This window comes from Carcharhinus amblyrhynchos, chromosome 9 (genome assembly GCF_965287045.1).
Source record: "Carcharhinus amblyrhynchos chromosome 9, sCarAmb.v2.hapA, whole genome shotgun sequence".
Lineage (NCBI taxonomy): Eukaryota > Metazoa > Chordata > Chondrichthyes > Carcharhiniformes > Carcharhinidae > Carcharhinus > Carcharhinus amblyrhynchos.
The window spans coordinates 93,670,223-93,693,079 of NC_137332.1; the positions used below are offsets into that span (position 1 = coordinate 93,670,223).

The 22,857-nt window shown below is 42.4% G+C and overlaps 3 protein-coding genes across 5 annotated transcripts in view; 1 reads left to right on the top strand and 2 right to left on the bottom strand.

Annotated features, from left to right (window-relative positions):
* Positions 1-22,857, top strand: part of LOC145348030 (uncharacterized) — a 65,830-nt gene that overhangs the window by 35,284 nt on the left and 7,689 nt on the right. The gene's annotated exons all lie outside the window — the stretch shown is intronic.
* LOC145348026 (uncharacterized) lies at positions 1,130-2,499 on the bottom strand. The gene has a single exon (XM_080196135.1). The coding sequence runs from the start codon at positions 2,497-2,499 to the stop codon at positions 1,228-1,230; it is 1,272 nt and encodes a 423-aa protein (XP_080052261.1). The 3' UTR covers positions 1,130-1,227.
* LOC145348020 (uncharacterized) lies at positions 2,894-22,809 on the bottom strand. 3 transcript variants are annotated; one of them, XM_080196129.1, is made up of 3 exons: positions 22,608-22,809; positions 14,124-15,838; positions 2,894-2,974 (listed from the first exon to the last, which is right to left on the bottom strand). In XM_080196129.1, exons 2-3 carry the CDS (start codon positions 15,408-15,410, stop codon positions 2,933-2,935), a joined length of 1,329 nt encoding a protein of 442 aa, XP_080052255.1. In that variant the 5' UTR covers positions 15,411-15,838; positions 22,608-22,809; the 3' UTR covers positions 2,894-2,932. The 3 variants fall into 3 exon arrangements, 2 of the variants coding, with proteins under 2 accessions (XP_080052255.1, XP_080052254.1); XM_080196128.1 differs by lacking the exon at positions 2,894-2,974 and having other exon boundaries at positions 10,691-15,838; XR_013887896.1 differs by lacking the exons at positions 2,894-2,974; positions 14,124-15,838 and adding an exon at positions 19,091-19,394.

The following is a 22,857-nucleotide window of genomic DNA, read 5'->3' on the forward strand; positions in this document are numbered from 1 at the left end:
AAAGATTGTTGGCATTGTGGATGGTGAAGAAGGTTATTTAGGATTGCAACAGAATCTTGATCAATTGGGCCAGTGAGCTGACGAATGGCAGATATGAGTTTAATTTAGATCGAGGCAAGGTGATGCATTTTGGTAGACCGAATCAGGGCAGGACTTACGCAGTTAATAATACGGTGTTGGGAAAATGATAGAACAAAAGATCAGGAGTCCAGGTTCATAGCTCCTTGAAAGTGAAGTCACAGGTGGACAGAGAGGTGAAGAAGGCATTTGGCATTGGTCAGAACACTGAATACAGGAGTTGGGATGTCTTGTTGAAGTTTCCAGACATTGATAAGGCCACACTTGGAATATTGTGTACAGTTCTGGTCACCCTATTATAGAAAGAATATTAAATTGGAAAGAGTGCATAAAGATTTATTTGGATGCTACCAGGACTTGATGGTTTGAGTTATAAGGAGTGGCTGGATAGACTGGGACTTCTTTCTCTGGAGTGTGGGAGGCTTAGGGGTGAACTTATAGAAGTCTATAAAATAATGAGGAGCAGAGATCAGCTAAATAGTCAATGTCTTTTCCCAAAGGAGAGTCTAAAACTAGAGGGCATAGGTTTAAGGTGAGAGTAAAGAGATGCAAAAGGGTGCAGAGGGGCAATTTTTCCAGTAAGTGGAGTGTGTCAGGAACAAGCTACCAGAAATAGTTGTAGAAGCAGATACAATTTTGTTTTTTAAAAAACATTTAGACAGTTACAGGGTAAGATAGATATAGAGTGATGTGGACCAAACACGGGCAATAAGGACTAGCTTAGGGGTTACAAAAAAGGGGTGGCATGGACAAGTTGGGCCTGTTTCCATACTGTAAGCCTCTATGACTCTAACAACAGGAATGTGGTCAACTCTCAAATGCCATCTGAATTGGAGGGCAGTTAAGGTTGGGCAATAAATGCTGCCCAGCCAGCGATGCTCACATCCTGTAAAATTATTTTTAAAAAAGAATCGACAAGAGATGATGCACCAGAAGATACAATGAGTGTGCGAAGATTTTGTCACACACCTCACAACTGAATGGCTTCTTATCAGTGACGTTCTTCCACTTCATGCCACTGAATGAATGGATGAAAGTTTTGTCACAAACATCGTACTTGAAGAATTTCTCTCCTGTCTGAATCCAATGATGCCCCCGGAGTGTTAAAGAATGTAACGAAAGCTTCATCGCAACCTCACACTTGAAGGCTTATTCCACTATGTGGATCCTGTGATGCAGCAGGAGTTTTGTTGATTGCGAGAATGATTTGCCACACACCTCACACTTGAATGGTTTCTCCCCTGTGTGAATGTGTCGGTGTGTGCGGAGATTGGCTGATGCTGAAAATGCTTTGTTGCAGACTTCACATGTAAATGGTTTCTCCCCCGTGTGGATCCTCTGGTGCTGCAGGAGGCTCGATGATTGTGAGAATGATTTTTCACACACCTTACACTTGAACGGTTTCTCTCCTGTGTGGATGCGCTGATGTTCGCGGAGGATCCATGATCTAGCAAATGATTTGTCACACACGACACATGTGAATGGTTTCTCCCCTGTGTGAATACGTTGGTGTGAACGAAGATCTGATGACGAACAGAATGATTTGTCACACACCTCACATCGGAATGGTTTCTCTCCTGTATGAATCCGCTGGTGCTGCAGGAGGCTGGATGATTGTGAGAACGATTTGTCACACACCTCACAATGGAATGGTTTTTCTCCAGTGTGGACACGTCGGTGTTCACGGAGGTTCTCTGATCTAGCAAATGATTTGTCACATACGACACACGTGAATGGTTTCTCCCCTGTGTGAATACGTTGGTGTGAGCGAAGTTCTGATGGTTGCAAGAATGATTTCTCACACATCTCACACTTAAATGGTTTCTCTCCTGTGTGAATGCACTGATGTCTCAGGAGGCGTGACGACATCGAGAATGATTTATCACAGAACTCACATCTGAATGGTTTCTCCCCTGTGTGAATCCTCTGATGGTGCAGGAGATGTGTGGGCTGTGTGAAAGATCTATCACACACCTCACATTTGAATGGTTTCTCTCCTGTGTGGATGCGCTGGTGTGTGCGGAAGTACTGTGATGTGGCAAATGATTTATCACACACAGTACATGTGAATGGTTTCTCCCCTGTGTGAATGCGCTTGTGTCTGTGGAGACTGGATGACTGCGAGAATGATTTGTCACACACCTCACATATGAATGGTTTCTCCCCTGTGTGAATACGTTGGTGTGAGCGGAGTTCTGATGGCTCCAAGAATGATTTGTCACACACCTCACACGTGAAAGGTTTCTCTCCTGTGTGAATCCGCTGATGTCTCAGGAGATGTGATGACTGTGAGAATGATTTTTCACACACCTCACATCTGAATGCTTTCTCTCCTGTGTGAATCCTCTGATGCCGCTGGAAGCTCAAGGATTGTGAGAATGATTTGTCACACACATCACACTTGAATAATTTCTCTTCCATGTTCCTTTTCTGGTTGTCTAGCTGTGAGAAATGATGCAGTTTTGTGTTCAGAGGTCGTACGAGCCTGTGCAGTCCTCCTCACACACCACACTTGAACAGCTTCTCACCTGTGGGAATGAATCAGAGGTTCATGAGACGCGATGAATGATTGAAGCTTTTCACCACACTTGGAGCCACTCACACTTCTTCCCAGCCTCATCCTGAACGATCACCCATAGTTGAACCTTCAGAAAGGTTGGTTCTTATGGAAGGTTCTATAGCACTGACCAGTTTCAGATCTTTTGTTATGTCAAAGCTCCCCCAACCCAACCAATTTCTAGATGATTTCACTGTCCAACTTTCCCTGTGTTGAGCAATGCTGTGAAGGAACTGGATGTCTTCCCACAGTTGTGCAGTTGTTTCTTGGGTGATGGTTAGGATCTATCTGTGGTGTCTATCCTCTTTGTATTCTCTGGTGTAGTACGGTGCAATCCTTCTGTAAAACAGGAAAATGATTATCTCCACCAGCATCACACCATCCAGTAATATTACTTCACAAGAATGTTCTTTCTCACTCAATACTCATCCTGAATATTGGTGTGGATATTATGTAATTATTATAAATTCTGCTCCTTCACTCACCATTTCCTCAGTCCCTACAGGAAGTAAAGTAGCTGTGAAAGAGGACGAGGAGAGAATGGACAGAGCGAGCGGGCTCCCTGACGGACAGGATACAAAGAGTAGGAATAAATGGATCATTTTCCAAATAGTAGGCAAATGAGATGGCAAATGTTAGCACTGCTGCCTCACAGTGCCAGGGACCCTGGCTCAATTCTGGCCTTGGGTGACTGTGCGAAGGTTGCACATTCTCCGTGACTGCATGGGTTTTCTCTGGGTGCTCCAGTTTCTTCCCACACTGCCAAAATATATGGGTTAGGTTGACTGGCCATGCTAAATTGCCCGTTACTGTCAAGACGATTAGTAGGATAAATACGTGGGGTTATGTGAATAGAGCACGAGTGGCATTGTCGGTGCAGGCCCTATGGGACCCCAGTTACTCATGATATACATTATTGAATTAGAAGAGGAATTAAAGATACTATCTCCAAATGTGCAGATGACACAAAGCTGGATGGTAAGGTGAACTGTTAGGAGGATGCAGAGATGCTTTTCTATGATTTGGACAGGCTGAGTGAGTGGGCAAATGATAAATGTGAAATTATCTACTCTGGTAGCAAAAACAGGAAGACAGATTTTTTGAAAGGCTATAAGTTAGTAAAGGAGATTGTGCAATGAGAGCTGGGTGTCACTGTGCACCAGTTGCTGAAAGTAAGCATGCAGGTACAGCAGGCAGTAAAAAAAAAAGGCAAATGGTATGTTGGCTTTCATAGGGAGAGGATTCGAGTACAGGACCAGTGATGTCTTAATGCAATTATACAGGGCTTTGGTGAGGCCAAACCTGAAATACTGGGCGGGATTTTCCAGCTGCGCTTGCCCTGAACCAGAAAATCCCACCTGAGATCAATGGACCTTTCCATAGTCTGCCCCTCACCCGCTATGAGTCCTGTGGAGGGCAGAACAGGAAAATTCACAGCACTGTGTGCAATCTTGCTCTCCTTATCTGAGGAAGGATGTTCTTGTTCTAGTGGGAATGCAGAGAAGATTGACTGGATTGATTCCTGGGATGATGGGACTGACATATGAATGGCGATTGAATTAGTTAGGATTGTATTCACTGGAGTGCAGAAGAATGGGGGTGGATCTCATAGAAACCGATAAGATTTTAACAGGACTAGACAGGATAGACGCAAGGAGGATGTTTCCAAAGGTGGGGACACCAAGAACCAAGCATCACAGTCGGGGGATCCTGGGTAGACTGTTTAGGACAGTGATGAGGAGAATTTCTTCAACCAGAGAATGGTCAGCCTATTGGATTCACCAGCACAGAAAGCAGTTGAGGCAAAACACTGATTATTTTCAAGAAACAGTTAGATATAGCATTGGGGTGAAGGGGATCAAAGCATAAAGAGGAAGGTGGGATCGGGATATTGAGTTTGACCAGCCAGGATCATATTGAATAGCAAAGTAGACTCAATGGGCTGAATGGCCTTCCTCCTGCTCCATATTTTCTATGCTTCAATCTCTCATAGCCAATCTGGGACAGAAATGCACTGACAGCCAACCAATAGTTACATGGCAATCACTGCTCAGCCAATCATAGGGGTGGGTTTGAGAATTGTGCTTCAGCTGTGAAACTATCTGAAGATTTACTGCAAAGATTGTACCCACGATTAGAAATAAAAGGAAGGAACAGGAGCTTTCACATACTCAGGCCATTCCAAAACACTGACCAAATGGCCATTCCTCAAAATCAGAACTCTGACAGTGCAGCACTCCCTCAGTACTGATCCTATGACAGTGCAACACTCCCTAAGGGATGATGTGATGAGTGGTGACCTGCAAGTATTTGTTTTGTAGGTCAATCTCTCCCTGTATTTATTAATAATTTAGACAATGGAATAGAAATCTGCATCTACGAATTCACTGATAACACAAGATAGATGGCCGTTAAACAACGTACTGGAAACATCAAATGACAAATAGCCACTGATACTTTAAAATCAATGGATATTGCTGTGTTAACTGGAATTCAAGATTGGCACTTTGACCCCAAACAGGGTATTTTATAAATGGTGAAAAACTAGAAAGAGTGGAGTTTCAAAGAGTCTTGGAGATTCTGTACAGAGATCATTAAAATGTCATGAATTGTTGGAGAAAATAATCAGAAAGGTGAATGGAAAGGTGGTTTAATTTCTGGAAGAAAAGAATCCAAAAGGGGTCAAAGAAATATTTCAGCCATAGTTTGACCACACCTTGCAACAGGAAGGAAAGATTGACTGGAATGACACCTGGACTGCAATGGTTAAATGATGAGGAGAGTGAGAGTTAAACAAGTGAGAGTTATATTCCCCAAATCTAGAAAGCTAAGTGGGGTGAATCTCATTGATGTTTTCAGGTTATTAAGGGGAAGAGATTGGATGAATAGACAGAAATTGTTTTCACTGCTTGGGGGTCTCAGACTAGGTAGCATGGAAGAGTTTTCAAGGAGGGAAATCAGGAAATACTTTGACACACAAAGACTGGGAGAAGTCTGGAAGTCCACAAAGAGAATTGACAATACATTATTAATATTCAATCTGAGATTAATAGAATTTTGTTTATCAAAGTACTGAGGGATATGAGGAGAGGGCAGGAGAGGCACAGATACATAATGATCACACTCAATGGTGGAACATACTCGAGAAATGAAATTTTTAAACTCATATTGCTAATGGACTATCACCACTAACAACACAACATGTACTCAGTATCAAACCTCCAAAAAAGAGGCAACTCTCCCTCAGTAATGCACTTCCAAGGAGTTATTCTCTCAGAGGAACTATATAATCAGTCCACAAGATAATAACCAGCTCCCAACAAACACATAACTCAACAACAGGAAATCAGAAAGAATCCTTAGACCTCCCAGATAATTACACCTCCCCTTCTCATATTCAGCAATGACCCATCAACAAAACTCAGCCTGTAAATCAGAAGGGAAATGCTTCCAATAAACACACTCAATATCCAACACACAGCTCCAATCAAACAGCTCAGCACAAAGCACCGAGTAAACAGGTCTCTCAGCTGGATCTTCTCACACAGCATAAGGGGCATTTCCACACCTGATTCCCCACAGGATAGTCAGACTGCCTGAACATTAGTGTGGATATGATGCAATGTAATTATTATAAATTCTGCTCCTTCACTCACCATCTCCTGACTTGGTTTTCAGTCCCTACAGGAAGTGAAGCAGCTGTGAAAGAGGAAGAGCAGAGAATGGGCAGAGTGGGTGGGCTCTCTGATTGACGTCTCTCACAGCCAATCACAATATTTCTGGAGTAACAGGAGTTTCCTGAAGTTTGGGAAACTGACCAGGGAAACGGAGGTGACTTTGAGCAGCAGATCAGGTGGGATTTAAACTTGTCATTGTCCCATCGGAGATGCCAGTTATAAATCCAAAGGCACTGATAAGGTGAAAGGGATTGCTAAAAACATCCTGCATAGAAACAGGACCCAAATACATTTCTTAAAGGCACAGGAACACATCTTTGCAGTGGTGAGATCAGCACATACACAGAATGGAAAGAGACACAGGCGAGAGGTGCACAGGAGTGAGACTGAGGGGCACAGATAGGAGGGTTACAGAAGATAGGCAAATATAGACAGTGCTCAAGGTGTGACTTCTGTCCAAGTGAGATGCAACTCCCCTCAGCTTTAATTTATGAGAGACAGCAATCCCCAATTTCATTCACCTCTCTTGGGATGTCCCAACTCATTCACCTCTCTTGGGATATCCCAGTTCATTTCCCTCTCTGAGAACGTCCCGGTTTTTGTCCTCTCCTGGTTCCTTGCCTTCTCTGTTCCACTCTTGACCTTGTTCAGACTGCCTGGATCCACTACAGTTTGCCTACTGCTGCAGCAGGTCCACAACAAACACCTTCCCCCTCGCCCAGCACTTGACCCTGGAACACCTAGATAACAAAGACGCTTATGTCACTCTCCTCTTTACTAACTACTTCTCAACCTTCTATACCATTATTCCTACAAAACTCATCTCCAAACTCTGTGGCCTGGACCTTGGCTCCTTCATCTGTGACTGGATCCTAAACTTCCTAACTCACAGACCCGAACTGGTAAGGATAGGTAACAACAGCGGTGACCCACAAGGCTGTGTTCTCAGCCCCCTGCTATACTCCTTATATACATATGACTGTGGCCTAATTCTCCTCTAACTTGATTTTCAAGTTTGCTTACAACACCACCATAGTGGGTCAGATCTCAAACAATGACGAGACAGAGTACAGGAATGAAATAGCGAACCTGGTGAACTGCTGCGACAACAATAATCTCTTCCTCAAATGTTAACAAAATGAAGATTGTTATCAATTTCAGGAAGCGTAAAGGAGAACATGCCCCTGTCTACGTCAACGGGGATGAAGTAGAAAGGGTCGCGAGCTTCAAGTTTTTAGATGTCCAGATCACCAACAACCTGTCCTGGCTCCCACATACCGACAGTATAGTTAAGAAAGCCCACTAACGCCTCTACTTTCTCAGAAGACTAAGGAAATTTGTCACGTTAGCTATGACTCTCACCAACTTTTACAAATGCACCATAGAAAGCATTCTTTCTGGTTGTATCACAGCGTGGTATGCCTCCTGCTCTGCCCAAGACCGCAATTACAAAGGATTATGAATGTGGCCCAATCCATCACGCAAACCAGCCTCCCATCCATTGACTCTGTCTACACTTCCTGCTGTCTTAGCAAAGCAGCAGCATAATTAAGGACCCCCATGCACCCTGGACATTCTCTCTTTCACCTTATTCCATCAGGAAAAAGATACAAAAGTCTGAGGTCACAAACCAACCGACTCAAGAACAGCTTCTTCCCTGATGCTGTCAGACTTTTGAAGGGACCTAACTCACATTAAGTTGATCTTTCTCTACACCCTAGCTATGACTGCAACACTGCATTCTGCATTCTCTCATTTCCTTCTCTATGAACGGTATGCTCTGTTGTAGCACGCAAGAAACAATACTTTACATTGTGTACGAATAGACGTGACAGTAGTAAATCAGATCAAAATCAAAATTGTTTGAGAGTGATATGCAGTTCATGAGGATCATTATGACCATTCTCTCGCTTACTGTGATCCAACCAAGTGAAAACAGTACCTTCAATAGTTCTTCAACATTCCATTAACTTCTCTCTGTGAGCTTCCTCAGAGAGATATGGGCATTAATAAAAAGCACCTTCTACTCAGTGTATATCATTTGGCTCCAGGAATTTGCATTCACAAAATAAAACAGGAAACCAGACACAAAGACATTACTGGCTCCTGCAGCTCAAACTAGTTACCACTTTAAATCAACAAACTTTCATGTTTTCATTTTACAGGGGGGAAAGGATTCTGTACATAGCCTTGGGATTTAACCTCTTATAAACTGAATCTAGTACAACAGAAATATTATATGTTGTCAGCCATGGCTTAGTTAGCACTCTCGTCTCTGAGTCAGAATGTTGTGGGTTCAAGTCTCACTCCAGAGACTTGAGAACTGCAGTATTGAGGGAGGCCTGCACTGTCAGAGATACCATCTTTGGTGGGTTAAACCAAGGCTTGTGCTTGCGTGAATGTAAAAGGTTCCATAACATTATGCTGTAGAAAAGCAGAGGCGTTATCCCTGATGTTCTGACCTATAGGAATCCCACAAACAATATCACAAAAACTGATATCTGGTGATGATCACATTGCTCCTTGTGGGATCTTGCTGTGCTCAAATTGGATTTCACTTTTGCTAAATTACCATTCAGGACTTCATTGGCTGTAACGTTTTCAGATACTGAGTTTGTGAAAGTTGATACATAAATGCAAGCCTTTTTTTGACGGAAACTTCCTACTTCCTGTGAAATGGAAATGATAAGCCCATTGGTGGAGAAAGTATACCAGTCCACAGTGACATTACACAATATATTGTGTACAGGACTCTTACTGTAGGCTCCTGAGTGTTTCAGTGAACAGGAATATACCATGCTGACAAATCAGGTAATTGGGGTTAAGTAAAAAAAGTGAATTTATTGTGAGTTGTAAACAGAAGATTGATAAAAACATGAGACAAACACAATATACAGCTTACTCAGAATTTTGAATCAATTAAAATATCAATGCATTTTAAATTAATCAACCAAAGCAGAGTCTGATTCTACCCCAAAACTCCTCAGAACAGGCTTATTTTACTGGTACATGGGGATTAGCATTAAAATTTGAGCTCATGTTTTTCAGGGGTGACATCAGAAAGGCAGGTAGAGCAGGGACTCTCTGAGTGTATCGCACTCTCCAACCAGTATTCAGCTGTAAATAATGACGAAAGTGATGGCTGATCTGGGGAATGCTGCCAGAGCCAAGTCCATGGCACCACAGCTGGCTCAGCTGTATAGGGGACATAAAGAGATGTGATAGTTAGAGGAACAGACAGGTAATTTCTCCAGCTTCAGCCATGAATCCAGGATAGTTTGTTACCTCTCTCAGCCAGGGTGAAGGATGTCACTGAATAGCTGCAAAGCACCTTGAAGGGAGGGAGGGGCCTTAGTCCACATCAGTACCAAACAGATAGAAAGAGGGATGTAATGCTGCTGTCAGAATTTAGACAGCAGGGCAGGAAATCAGCAAGCACGATCTCCAAAGTAGTAATCTTTGGATTTCTGCTGGTACCAGGCACAAGTGAGAAATAGGATGAAGCAGATGAATGTATGACTGGAGAGATGGAGCAGGATGGAGGGATTTAGATTATTGGGACATTGAAATCAGGTCTGGAGGAGATGGGATGTGTGTAGGCTGATGGACTACACCTGAATAGGGCTGGGACCCAGTTTCTTGCAGGATGATTTGCTGGTCCTGTTGGAGGGGGTTTAAACTTGCTTGACAGAAGTGTAGGATGCAGGTCACAGTAGAGAGAAACACCAAGGGTCACAGAACATTGGCAGAGACAGATAGCAGCTGAATCAGAAATAGAATGATATTAATTGGGTTCCGAGTAAGAGGGAAAATAATCAAACCCTAAAGATCATGGTGGATGTTCGTGAATGCAGAGTGTGGTAAAGGGGTGGTGACGTAGTGGCATTATCACTGGGCTAGTAACTCAGAGCGCTAGGGTAATGTTCGGATATCTGGGGTTCGGATCAGATGAAGAAATTAGAATTCAATGAAACTCTGGAATTAAAAGTCTAATGATGACAATTAAACTATTGTCGATTGTCATACAAACCCATCTAGTTCACTAATATCCTTTAGGGAAGGAAATCTGCCATCCTTACCTGTTCTAGCCTACATGTGACTCCAACCAGTAATGTGGTTGACTTTTAAGTGCCCTCAGAAGTGGCCTTGCAAACTACCGAGTTCAAGGGTAATTAGGGATTGACAATAAATGTTGACCCAGCCAGTGAAGCCCACATTCCATGAATGAATAATAATACAAATGGTGAGTTGCTAGAAAAATACTGCCATGGAAAATATGATGTTTCTGCTGAAAGGAAGGTGGGACTGGATATTAAACAATCTTTTATACAATCAAGTGTTCAGGAAGGAGAGAAAAGAAGTGGTGGGGTGGGGTGGGGTGGGGGTAGGGTTGGTGGGATGGTGGGCAGTGCTGATTAAGGAGAACATTACAGAGCTGGAATGAGAGGATGTCCCAGAGGGGTAAAGGACAGAATCTAATTGGCTGAAGGTTAGGAACAATAAAGGTGCAATTTCATTGCTCAGAGTGCTCTATGGGTCACTAACTAGTGTTAAAATTCAAAAGAGCAAAATTGGAAGAAAATTACAGACAGGTGCAAGAATTATGAAGTAGCTAATGGGAGATTTTAATTATCCAAATATAGAGCAGCGTAGTAATGGTGTCAAGACTTCCCAGAATACTTTAAAGAGAGAGTATTCTATCACAGTGTGATCCCATTCCAATGAGAAAGGAGGCATTGCAGGACCTGGTTCTTCAAACTGAAGGGTCCAAGTGGATCACATATCCACAAGAGAATATTTAGGGAATGGTGATCATTATATCGTAAGCTTGTAGATAGTTTGGAGGGATGTCAGAGGTTGCAGCATGACATAGATAGGATGCAAGGCTGGGCGGAGAAGTGGCAGATGGACTTCAACCTGGATAAATGTGCAGTGGTCCATTCTGGCAGGTCAAATGGGATGAAGGAGTATAATATCAAGGGCAAGGCTCTTAGCATTGTAGAGGATCATAAGGACCTTGGGGTCGGGGTTCATAGGACTCTTAAATTGGCCTCGCAGTTAGAGGATGTGGTTAAGAAGGCATATGGTGTACTGGCCTTCATCAATCGAAGGATTGAGTTTAGGATAATGTTGCAGCTTTATAAGACCCTTGTCAGACCTCTCATGGAATACTGTGGTCAGTTCTGGTCGCCTCATTACACGAAGGATGTGGAAGTATTGAAAGGGTGCAGAGGAGATTTACAAGGATGTTGCCTGGATTGGGTGGCATGCCTCATGAGGATAGGTTGAAGGAGCTCGGTCTTTTCTCCTTAGAGAGACGAAGGATGAGAGGTGACCTGATAGAAGTGTATGAGATGTTGAGAGGTATAGATCGTGTGGATTCTCAGAGGCTTTTTCCTAGGGCTGGAATGGTTGCTTCGAGAGGACACAGGTTTAAGGTGCTGGGGGTTAGGTACAGAGGAGATATCGGGGTAAGTTTTTCACTCAGAGATGGGTGGGTGAGTGGAATCAGCTGCCATCAGTGGTGGTGGAGACAAATTCAATAGGGTCTTTCAAGAGACTTCTGGATGAGTACATGTCACTTAATAGAATTGAGAGTTATAGATAAGCCTAGTAGGTATGGATATCATTGGCGCAACTTGTGGGCCGAAGGGCCTGGTTGTGCTGTAGTTTTTCTATGTTCTGTGTTCTTTAGGTTGGCAATGGAAAAGGACAATAAGGTTTAAGGAAAAAGAATAACGAACTGGGGGAAAACCAAAATTCAATGGAGTCAGAATGGATCTGAGCCAGGTAAATCAGGAGTAAATCAACAGTAACTGAACAATGGACTGCCTTTAAAGAGCCAACAGATTAGGCAGAGTCAAGGTATACTCCCACAAAGGGAAAGGCAGGATAAAGAAACGCAGAGCTTCTTGGATGACAAAAGAGACAGGTTAAGATGAAGAACAAAGAGTGTGCTTATGACTGGTGTCAGATGGAGAGGATAGGGTCTGGTGGAACTGTTGTCAGCGCAGGCTCGATGGGTCAAATGGGTTTTTTCTGCACTGTAGGCGTTCTATGATTCTAGAGAATACAACAGAGAACCAGGCTGAATATTGAAGGTTTACAGGGGAATTGGGAAAGCAAATAGCAGAAGGAAATAGACAGTATGAGAAGATTCTAGAAGGTAACATAAAAGGGAATCCAAAAGTCTTCTATAGGTATATAAATAGGAAAAGGGAGGTAAAGGGAAGAGTGAGGCCAATTAGGGACCGAACAGTGATTTCTGCATGAAGTTAGAGGGCTTAGGTACTAAATAAATACTTTACATCTGTCTTTACCAAGAAAGAAGATACTGGCTAGGTCGTGGTGAAAGGGGGCCTTGTTCAGTCTTTGTATCTGATGCATCTTGGGTGTTAAGAGATCCTTAGGATTCCCCTTAAACCTCTTTGCATCTCTATCTCTGTCACCTCCTTTACAGCCCTCCTGAAATTCCACCTCTTTGACCATATTTAAGATCATCCTGCGTAATATCTCCTTCTTTGCCTCAATGTTAATTTTTATCTGATTATATCTCTATGTAACACCGGGGTTTTGACTATATTAAATTGCTCTATAAATACAAGTTGTTGTCCTCTCACATTTCCTCCAATCCTCAAGGTACTGACCAGGAGTACAGACTGTGGACATCGATTGGCCTTTAGTATTCAGTTTGAGTGGCCATTCAGCATGCATAGACCGAGACAGTGAATGTTGTGAGACAACGGAGACTGTCACAGCTGAGACACATCCTACTCCACCACCCCCCTCTCGCCCTCACCAACTTCCCAGCTGGCCTCACTGATGAGGAACAGGATTCCAGGCTGATCTGCCCTCCATTGACCAGAGATGCTGAGGCTAATTGAAGTCCCTACATTATTACCCCAGAAATGGCTCCTCCTCCGGATGCTTGTACTGGTAGATCAGGAGCTGAAGCCTTTCTAACCACAGAAGATTGTCTTCTTGGTCAGACTGTGAATTGTACCTGACACTGCATTGAAAGAATGCTGAGTTTACACAGCAGCTTCTATACATATTGATGTCTCCTTTGGGTGATGTTTGGAGATGTGGTCTAAGATTAAATTAGCCTTCTTGAAATGATTGGACCGATGGTGGGAGAGGTTGGAAACAGACACTGCTGAGACAGACAGTGCTTTGGAAGGACAGCTCCCCTGTGCGAGCACTGGAGAGTAAACAACACAGACAACTCAGTGTAAGGGAAGCTGGTGAGCCAGCTCGAGGTCCGTGTGGAGATGTTGGTGTTTGGCTATAGAGGAGGAGAAAGTGAAACAATCCTGACAAATCTCACACTGGAAAGATTTGTCTCCCTTGTGGGTTCACTGATGTTCCAGGAGGTTCAGCAACTGTGTGAAGGCTTTATTGCAGAATTCACACTGATAGGGCTTCTCCCCTGTGTGAGCGCAGTAATGAACTAGGAGATACACTGACTGTGTAAAGCCCTGTCACACACCTAAATATTTTCTCCTCGTGTGCATCTGCTGGTGCCCAAGGAAATCAGAGGTGTAGATGAAAGCCTCATCACACATCACACCTGAATGATTTTCTCCTGCGTGAATCCTCTGATGTCTCAGGAGTGAAGTTGTTACAAAAATTTTATCATAAGCCTTACATTTGGAGGGTTAACTCTGCCGAGTGGGCTCTCTGGTAAAGCAGGATAATCAATGATCTCAAGAAGGATTTGTGCAACTGCTAAATACAAACATCTATTCCCTTGTATGAGTGCGTTGGTGTGTGCGGAACGTTGATGAGTGAGTGAAAGCTTTATCACACACCTCACACCTGAATGGTCTCTGTCCAGTGTGGATCCGCTGGTGTTTTGGGAGATCAGATGAGTGGGTGAAAGCCTTGTCACAAACATCACATCTGAATGGTTTCTCCCCTTTGTGAATGCGTTGGTGTATATGGAGGTCAGTTGATTTCAAGAATGATTTGTCACACACCTCACAGTTGAATGGCTTCTCCCCAGTGTGAATACGTTGGTGATTCGCAAGCGTTGATGACAGTGTGAAAGCCTTGTCACACACCTCACACTTGAACAGTTTCTCTCCTGTGTGAATCCTCTGATGCAGCAGGAGCTGTGATGACCTGGAGAAGGATTTGTTGCACACCTCACATTTGAATGGTTTCTCCCCAGTGTGAATGCGTTGGTGTGCACGGAGAGTTGATGATCTTGCGAATGTTCTGTTGCATACCTCACAAGTGAATGGTTTCTCCCCAGTGTGAATACGGGAGTGACCCACCAGAGCTGATGACTGGGCAAATCCCCTGTTACACACATCACACTTGAACGGTTTCTCCCCAGTATGCATACGTTGGTGTACACGCAGGTTTCCTGACTTCAAGAAGGTTTGGTCACACACTTCACACTTGAAGGCTTTCTCACCTGTGTGAATCATCTGGTGCATCAGGAGATCAGAGGAGCGGGTAAAAGCTTTCTCACACACTTTACAGTTGAAGGGTCTCTCCCCTGTGTGGATTCTCTGGTGTATCTGGAGATTGGAAGACTTGACAAAAGCTTTTTTGCAAACCTCACACTTGAATGGTTTCTCCCCTGTGTGAATTCGTTGATGTGCAAGAAAGTTCGATGATGTTGAGAATGATTTCTCACACACCTCACACGTGAATGGCTTCTCCCCTGTGTGAATACGTCGGTGATTCATAAGACTCGATAGTTCTGAAAAGCCTCTGTTACACACCTCACAGTGGAATGGCTTCTCCCCTGTGTGAGTGCGTTGGTGTGCACGGAGATTTGATGACACCGAGAATGATTTGTCACACACCTCACAAGTGAATGGTTTTTCTCCTGTGTGAATGCGTCGGTGATATAGCAGACCAGAGAATTCTGTAAAGGCCTTGTTACACACCTCACATTTGAATGGCTTCTCTCCAGTATGAACACGTTGGTGTCTGCGAAGGTAAGATGACTGCACAAATGACTTGTCACACACCTCACATGTGAATGGTTTCTCCCCTGTGTGAATACGCTGGTGTACACGGAAGTAAGATGAGTGTGAGAATGATTTGTCACACACCCCACATTTGAATAGTTTCTCTTCCATGTAGTTTTTCTTCTGTTAACAGTTCTACAACAGATGCACTTTCTGCGTTACGAGTTCTTATCAACGTAAAGTCTTTTTCACAAACCTCACATTTGAATAGCCCCACACAACAGGAATGAGTCAGTGGTTTATGAGGTTCAATGAATGATTGAAGCTGTCACCAGACTTGGAGCTCACTCACAATTTTTCCCAGTCTCACATACCAATCACCCACAGATGAACCTTTAGAAAGTTTCAGATCTGATGATATGTCAAAGCTCCCCTGACTTGACCGATTTCCAGACGATGGTTTCACTGTCCAACTTTCTCTGTGGTTGAGCAATGCTGTGAAGGGACTGGATGTCTTCCCACAGTTGTGCAGTTGTTCCTTAGGTCAGGATCAATCTGTGGTGTCTCTGTATTCTCAGGTGTAGTATGGTGCAATCCTTCTGTAAAACAGGAAATGGAAACATGATTTCCTCCACCGCCCTCTCCTCCTTTGCTGAAGGGGCTGACTCCTCAATTAGAGACTGTGCCATATGGTAACTGAATGATAATTTTAAAATTTCTCCCTAGTTTTGAAAACGATTTCAAAGAAAACACTCCATATCCCAAATTCAATTATCAGACACAGCACTGGGCAAAATGATCAAATCCAAGCCCAGGCATTTACGAACGGTCGAGGCCTTCAGGTAAACTCTTTAAAGAAACATCCATTCCTACTGTGTAACATCACATGGCACATGTTATATGTATATGTTACAGTCCACAGGATAATAACAAGCTCCCTACACACACACCTCAACAATAAGAAATCACTAAGAATCCTCAGACACTCTGCACCTCCCAGAGTTTAAGCCGAGAGTTTAACCTCACAGGACACAATGTTAGCAGAAGCAGCAGACTGTAAAATTCAGTGAATTCGCCCGGAGACAAATTAAGGCATAGAAGTTTTTGGGAGGTCTTCGAGGGAATGAAAAAGACAGGAAACATCTCCCAACAGACAAAACTGACCATTCACAGTCCACAGAATAATAACCAGCTCCCAATACACTCACACAACTCAACAATACGAAATCAGAAAGAATCCTCAGACACTCTGCCCTCACCTTTTCATATCCAGTAATGACCCATCAACAAAACTCAGCCTGTGAATCAGAAGGGAAATGCTTCCAATAAACACACTCAATATCCAACACACAGCTCCAATCAAACAGCTCAGCACAAAGCACCGAGTAAACAGGTCTCTCAGCTGGATCTTCTCACACAGCATAAGGGGCATTTCCACACCTGATTCCCCACAGGATAGTCAGACTGGCTGAACATTAGTGTGGATATGATGCAATGTAATTATTATAAATTCTGCTCCTTCACTCACCATCTCCTGACTTGGTTTTCAGTCCCTACAGGAAGTGAAGCAGCTGTGAAAGAGGAAGAGGAGAGAATGGGCAGAGTGGGTGGGCTCTCTGATTGACGTCTCTCACAGCCAATCCAAATATTTCTGGAGTAACAGGAGTTTCCTGAAGTTTGGGAAACTGACCAGGGAAACGGAGGTGACTTTGAGCAGCAGATCAGGAGGGGATTTATACTTGTCATTGTGCCGTCTAATTAAATCTAACTTATTGCAGATGCTGGCCTATAACCTCTGGCCTGATCCCAAATTAAGTGGACTGTACGCTTGGCATGCCTGTCCGGACAATATTGAAAGTCTCAACAGACATGCTCACTAAAAGCGCATCAAGTTTTGATTTCATTTGATTTGTCACATGTATTAACATACAGTGAAAAATATTGTTTCTTGTGTGCTATACAGACAAAGCACAGATAAGGAAACGAGAGTGCAGAATGTAGTGTTACAGTCTTAGCTACGGGGTAGAGAAAGATCAACTTAATGCAAGGTGAGTCCATTCAAAAGTCTGACAGCAGGGAAGAAAATGTTCTTGAGTTGGACATGACCTCAGATTTCTGTATCTTTTTCCCGATGGAAGGAAGTGGAAGAGAGAATGTCTGGAATGCGTGGGTCCTTAATTATGCTGGCTGCTTTGCCAAGGTAATGGATGGGGGTGGGGGGGCTGTTGTTTGCATGATGGATGGGCTACATTCACAATCTTTGTAGTTCCTTGCAGTCTTGGGCAGATTAGGAGCCATACCAAGCTGTGATACAACCAGAAAGAATGCTTTCTATAGTGCATCTGTAAAAGTTGGTGAGAGTCGTAGCTGATATGCCAAATTTCCTTAGTCTTCTGAGAAAGTAGAGGCATTGGTGGGCTTTATTAATTATAGTGTTGGCATGGGAGGGACCAGGACAGGTTGTTGGTAATTTGGATACCTAAAAACTTGAAGCTTTCGACCCTTTCTACTTCATCCCTGTTGATGCAGATAAGTAAAAAGTCTGACAACACCAGGTTTTAGTCCAACCTATTTATTTGATAATATACTCACAAGCTTTTGGGGTTAGCCCCTTCGTCAGGTGAATGGAGAGTTCTGGATGTAGGTAAGGGCATGTTCTCCTTTACGCTTCCTGAAGTCGATGGCAATCTCCTTCGTTTTGTTGACGTTGAAGGAGAGATTATTGTTGCCATACCAGTTCACCAGATTCTCTATCTCATTTATGCCTCCAATTCTGCTTTTTAAGCTGCCAGCAGTGAAGCACTGTTCTGCATTCTGAACCTAACTTCCTTTACTTGCCCTGATGATAGGTGATTATTTACACTTATTTATTTGCATGCTTTTTTTCCTCTGGTATAGCTGCAGAGAGTAAGAGGAGCAAATATTCTTTGCATGGGTTAACATTTTTGTGTGTTTAAAAGATGTTTAAACTATATGAAATGCACAAAAAGTGAAAGATTTTTAAAAATGTTTTCCCAACTTTGTCATGACATACCAATTCCAGTAAAAAAAAATTCATAACAAAGTGGATGTGTTTCTGTACTAAGTTTCAGCTAAAGTCTACTTGCATTTTGCTATGTATTTTAAGTAGTGTTGTTTATCACAATTTTAACAGTCTCCTTAATGCAATTTTGCATCTTAGAAGCCTCTTGGTGAAATGAGTTCTATATTTACAGTGGGAAGTTTGCAACTTGGCTATTTCAAATGCTTTAGGAAAGCATATTCCTTGAGATGATACATGCAAGTCTCCTATAAGTTTATGTGAACTATCTTTATAGATAATGCAGATTGAAAATCTGGAGTCATGTTCCACCATTGTTGTTAAATCACACTTTAGATTTGTTTCTTGAAATCTCTGGAATTCTCTGCCCGTTGAAGTGGTGGAGGCTACCTTGCTAAATATTTTTAAGACGAGGGTTGATGGGTTTTTGATAAGAGAGGGGATTAAGGGTTATGGGGAGAGGGCGGGAATGTGGAACTGAGCCACGACAGATCAGCCATGATCTTATTGAATGGCGGGGCAGGCTCGAAGGGCTAGTTGGCCTACTCCTGCTCTTACTTCTTATGTTCTTATCACTGAAGTTCTTTGGTGGCTTCGATGTACGTTCAGAAGAGTCAGGCTACGTGTAAAACGTACAATTTTATGTCCAAATACTCCTCTCCCTCCCCCTCCATAACTCGTCCCTCCTTCCCTACCTGCTTGTTACAAAGACAACAGAACTGTTGTGTTAAGTTAAAAATATATTATTGGAGAAAAAATAGTTATTGCAAGAAATTTGAAAAGATGGAACATTTACTCAAAATGTCACATTGCAGCTTCTAAAGTAAAATGTTTAGTTAAATGTTAACGTGGTACCAAGTTTTTTATTTATATCATTTTTGTTAATAAATGTTTTCCATTAAACTTCACAAAATTCTACTAATGCTTTAGTGAAACATTAAAACAGAACTGTTAAATGAGGTAATATGAGGCAGAAGAATACTAATGATAAACAATTTAGATTTTCCACAGCTCAAAATAAGAATTCTCCTTTGCTCAACCTCATGCAATAAGATAGCCAAATCATGGTCTGAGAAGTTCTAACCTCTTCTTCCCAAGTTGTCAGTTTCCATATTCTAAATTAAAAATGAAACACTTATAAGTATTGCCACATGTAAAGTCATATAATATAATGCAGATTTAAAACTAATAACAAAACCATGTTCATTTATGCATATTAAGTTCTTATTTTCAATCAAAAATAAAAATTACATTTTAAATGAACCAATAACAATAGATTTAACTAGTTAAAAGAAATAGCAAATTGAATGATTTTTAAAAAAAACTTCAACATAGCTTTTTAGTAGCAGGGAATGGTTCTGCTCTCTTTTGAATTAAATTGCTATTTCCAAACAAGATCTTAATGGGTGTTCCCAAGTGAGCCATTTCATAAGAGGGCATGATTAGAGTCCTCCTGCACCATGAGGAAATTGTATCACTGAAGGACAAAGGCTGCAGCTACCATTAGGAGTTCTCTTGCAATTTTTGAATGCAGGTAAGAGAGCAAAAAAAAATCAACTATATTTGGCCTCTTTCAAGGTTAAACCAAATAAACAAACTCAAGTTAAATCAGGACAAAATAAAAAGGGGAAGCTCCCCAAAAAGAAGGGGAACAGCCCGACCAAAAACAAAGTACAAAGGAAACTTTTAAAAAATCAAATTAAAATGTTCAACTATATGTGGAGGCCCATGGCTTTCCACTGCTGCATGGAAGTTATAGACTGCTGTTTCAGTTCCCCTGGTGAATGTTTGAGAGAGATTTCTAATGTGGGAATAGCATTCTTCATCCTCAGAGGCTTTCAAACATCAGTGTGGGATATGCAGCCTCAGATGTGTTCAAGGCTGCAATAATGTGCAGAGGTGGGATCAGCACACAAACACGGGAGAAAGGGTGATGAAGGGAGAAGAGATTGGAGAGAATGAGCTAGTTCTTGGGAAGTGACTCTATTCCTTAGGGAATGTAACTCTGACTATGGAACATGTGGAGTTTATGACTCACTGAGCAAGACTGTACTGAGAGCAGAAACTGTGCTCAGAGTTCTTCTTGCTTGGGAAATGACAGTAACTTAAAGATTGACTCCAAAGTGACCAATGCTGAGGAAACAAAATGAAAGACTTTTGATCGTGGGATCTCAACAGGGTTGGGGGGGAAAGAGGCAGGTGATAGGGTTAGAAATAGCAGCAGGGTGCCATTAACTGGTGAGGGAGGACATGGCTATTACCGAACCTGATGAATATTTTTTGTTTTGATTCTAGTTATTAAAAAAGCACAGAAACAGGCCATTCAGCCCATCTGCCATCTACTTTGTTTATGCTCCACACGAGCTTTCTCCCTATCTATTTTCTGTGTCTCTTGCCAATATAAGAATGTCATTGATACCAGTCTACATATGGACACGGGTCTTCAATTGCACTAAAATCCAATTATGTCACTCCACAGCGCCCAGCCTGCTGGTACCCTCTGCATATATATCAATGACATCAACGTTCACATACCCCATCTTCCTAATCCTGTGTTGTAAATACTCTATAATGTTTCTTTAGTATCATTAGTTTTGAGCAGTGTTTTCCTGCTTCTAAAATCTGACATTAATAAACATTCATTTTACTTTGTCTGTAATAATTTCACTGACATTTACTGTTTTTAAAGTGAGATAGCTAATGTACATGTTCTCAAAGCCAAAAGCCCTGGGCTCAAGTCCCATCCCAAGACTTGATGGCAGATGCAAGTGCATTGATAACGTGGCCATACAGGTTGAGTATCAACCTGGAAAATCCTTTCAAAATGCCAATAGCTGGCGTCTGCCTTCAGCACCACTAGGTGCAGGAAGAGAAATAACTAAGCACTTAGAGTTGGCAAGTTCCATTTCACAAGAAGCATCCTCTGCTTCTGCAAACTACTGTTTTGCCACTCAGTCAAAACAAAATGACAAAAGGAAAGTCTGAATTACAGCATCTGGGGTAGGATTGATTGTAAATGATAGGAAGGAAGAGGTGAAAATTTTACAGGACTATTCTGAGTAACTGATGCTGAACTGCTGGAGATAGTCAAGCTGAGTGGAATGAGAGCTGTTGTACAACACATCAAACTGAAAGAAGTGGCAATGAAAGGTCAATATGTCACTGATTCTGCCACAATTCTTGTCACATTGAAGTTGTAGCCAGGTGTTCAGGATCAGATCAGATCAGAAGCTCCAAGGGATATTATGAAGTGAGACTAGATCCCAACTATTTTTGATTTTGGTATTGAGAATAAGGTGTTTCACTCCAGGTGTGATTCTATTGACCCACTAAGTATTTATTGTAATAAGCTTTATTTAACAATACAGTTTAACTAGAGCAAAAATTAGCACAACTTTTACCAATTGAATATTTAAACATGACCAGATACAATTATTAACTGATACCCCATCTTTATTAGTTCCAATTTAAGTAACATTCATCTCAAAATAACAGCAGGCTTATGTGCAGGTACGTGGGCAGAACACTTCTGGAGAGAGATACACATTTTCTAGCAGGTCTCAGACTTCAACCTCCAGAGAGAGGAGCAGTTGCTCCTTGTAAATGCAAACAAAACCGGCCTGTTTTCCCCTCTATAAGCCTAGCTCTTCCCATTAGCATAGGTTGATAGAAAAAGAGTACATCCTAATTGAACCATATTCTGAAATCCCAGGGGAAAACCCAAAAACAAAACGACATTAGCATAAAATTAAAGCAAAGACCACAACATCAATTGTGCTTCTAAATTTGCAGCAGGTGGGATGCCTGGAGCAGACAAATTGGCACCATAATTAGAGCTGAAAACATTATCTTCATAATAAATATTTTTTAAAGGCACAGTATCATCACAGGTTAGACATTTGGGAGTTTAAGAGGCATTTTCACAGTTTGAAACATGAATCAATATATATCTCTTGTACTGAACAAGCTCTCTCTCACATCCATAAAATCCCATCTCTGATAAACAAATACCTGACTCCCTCTCAGACCAAACTCACTGCCTGATACAGACTGTGGCCCCAGCGCGGGAGACAGACCCCCCTCTCCATCAGTAACAGGCCCTCTTTTAAGGTCAAACTAAATAAACAAACTCAAATTAAATTAGGACAAAGTAATAAGGGCAGCTCCCCAAAAGGAAGGGGAGCAGCCCGAACAAAAACAAAGTACAAAGGAAACTTAAAAACATCAAATTAAGATGTGATAATTCGGGTCAATATTGCACCCCATCCCCTGCGGTATCCAACGAGCGCGAAAGGCATCAACTGCGCCCGCGGACACCCATCACTCACAGGCGCTCCAGACAATCTACTTCTGAATAATGGCGCCTAAAACATTGCAGTGATTATTTGAGCAGGGCCATCTTTGATCCTAGCTGCTTCTAATCCGTCACTGGCATAAAGCATTAAACAGTGTCGCCATAACATTGATCTTCGCCCCATCAGCACAGACTCGCGCTTTCTCACATTCCAACTCCCGAACGCTGGACGCCAACCGCCGCTGCGCGCGGCCGAACTACAACTCCCATCAGGGACCGCGGGC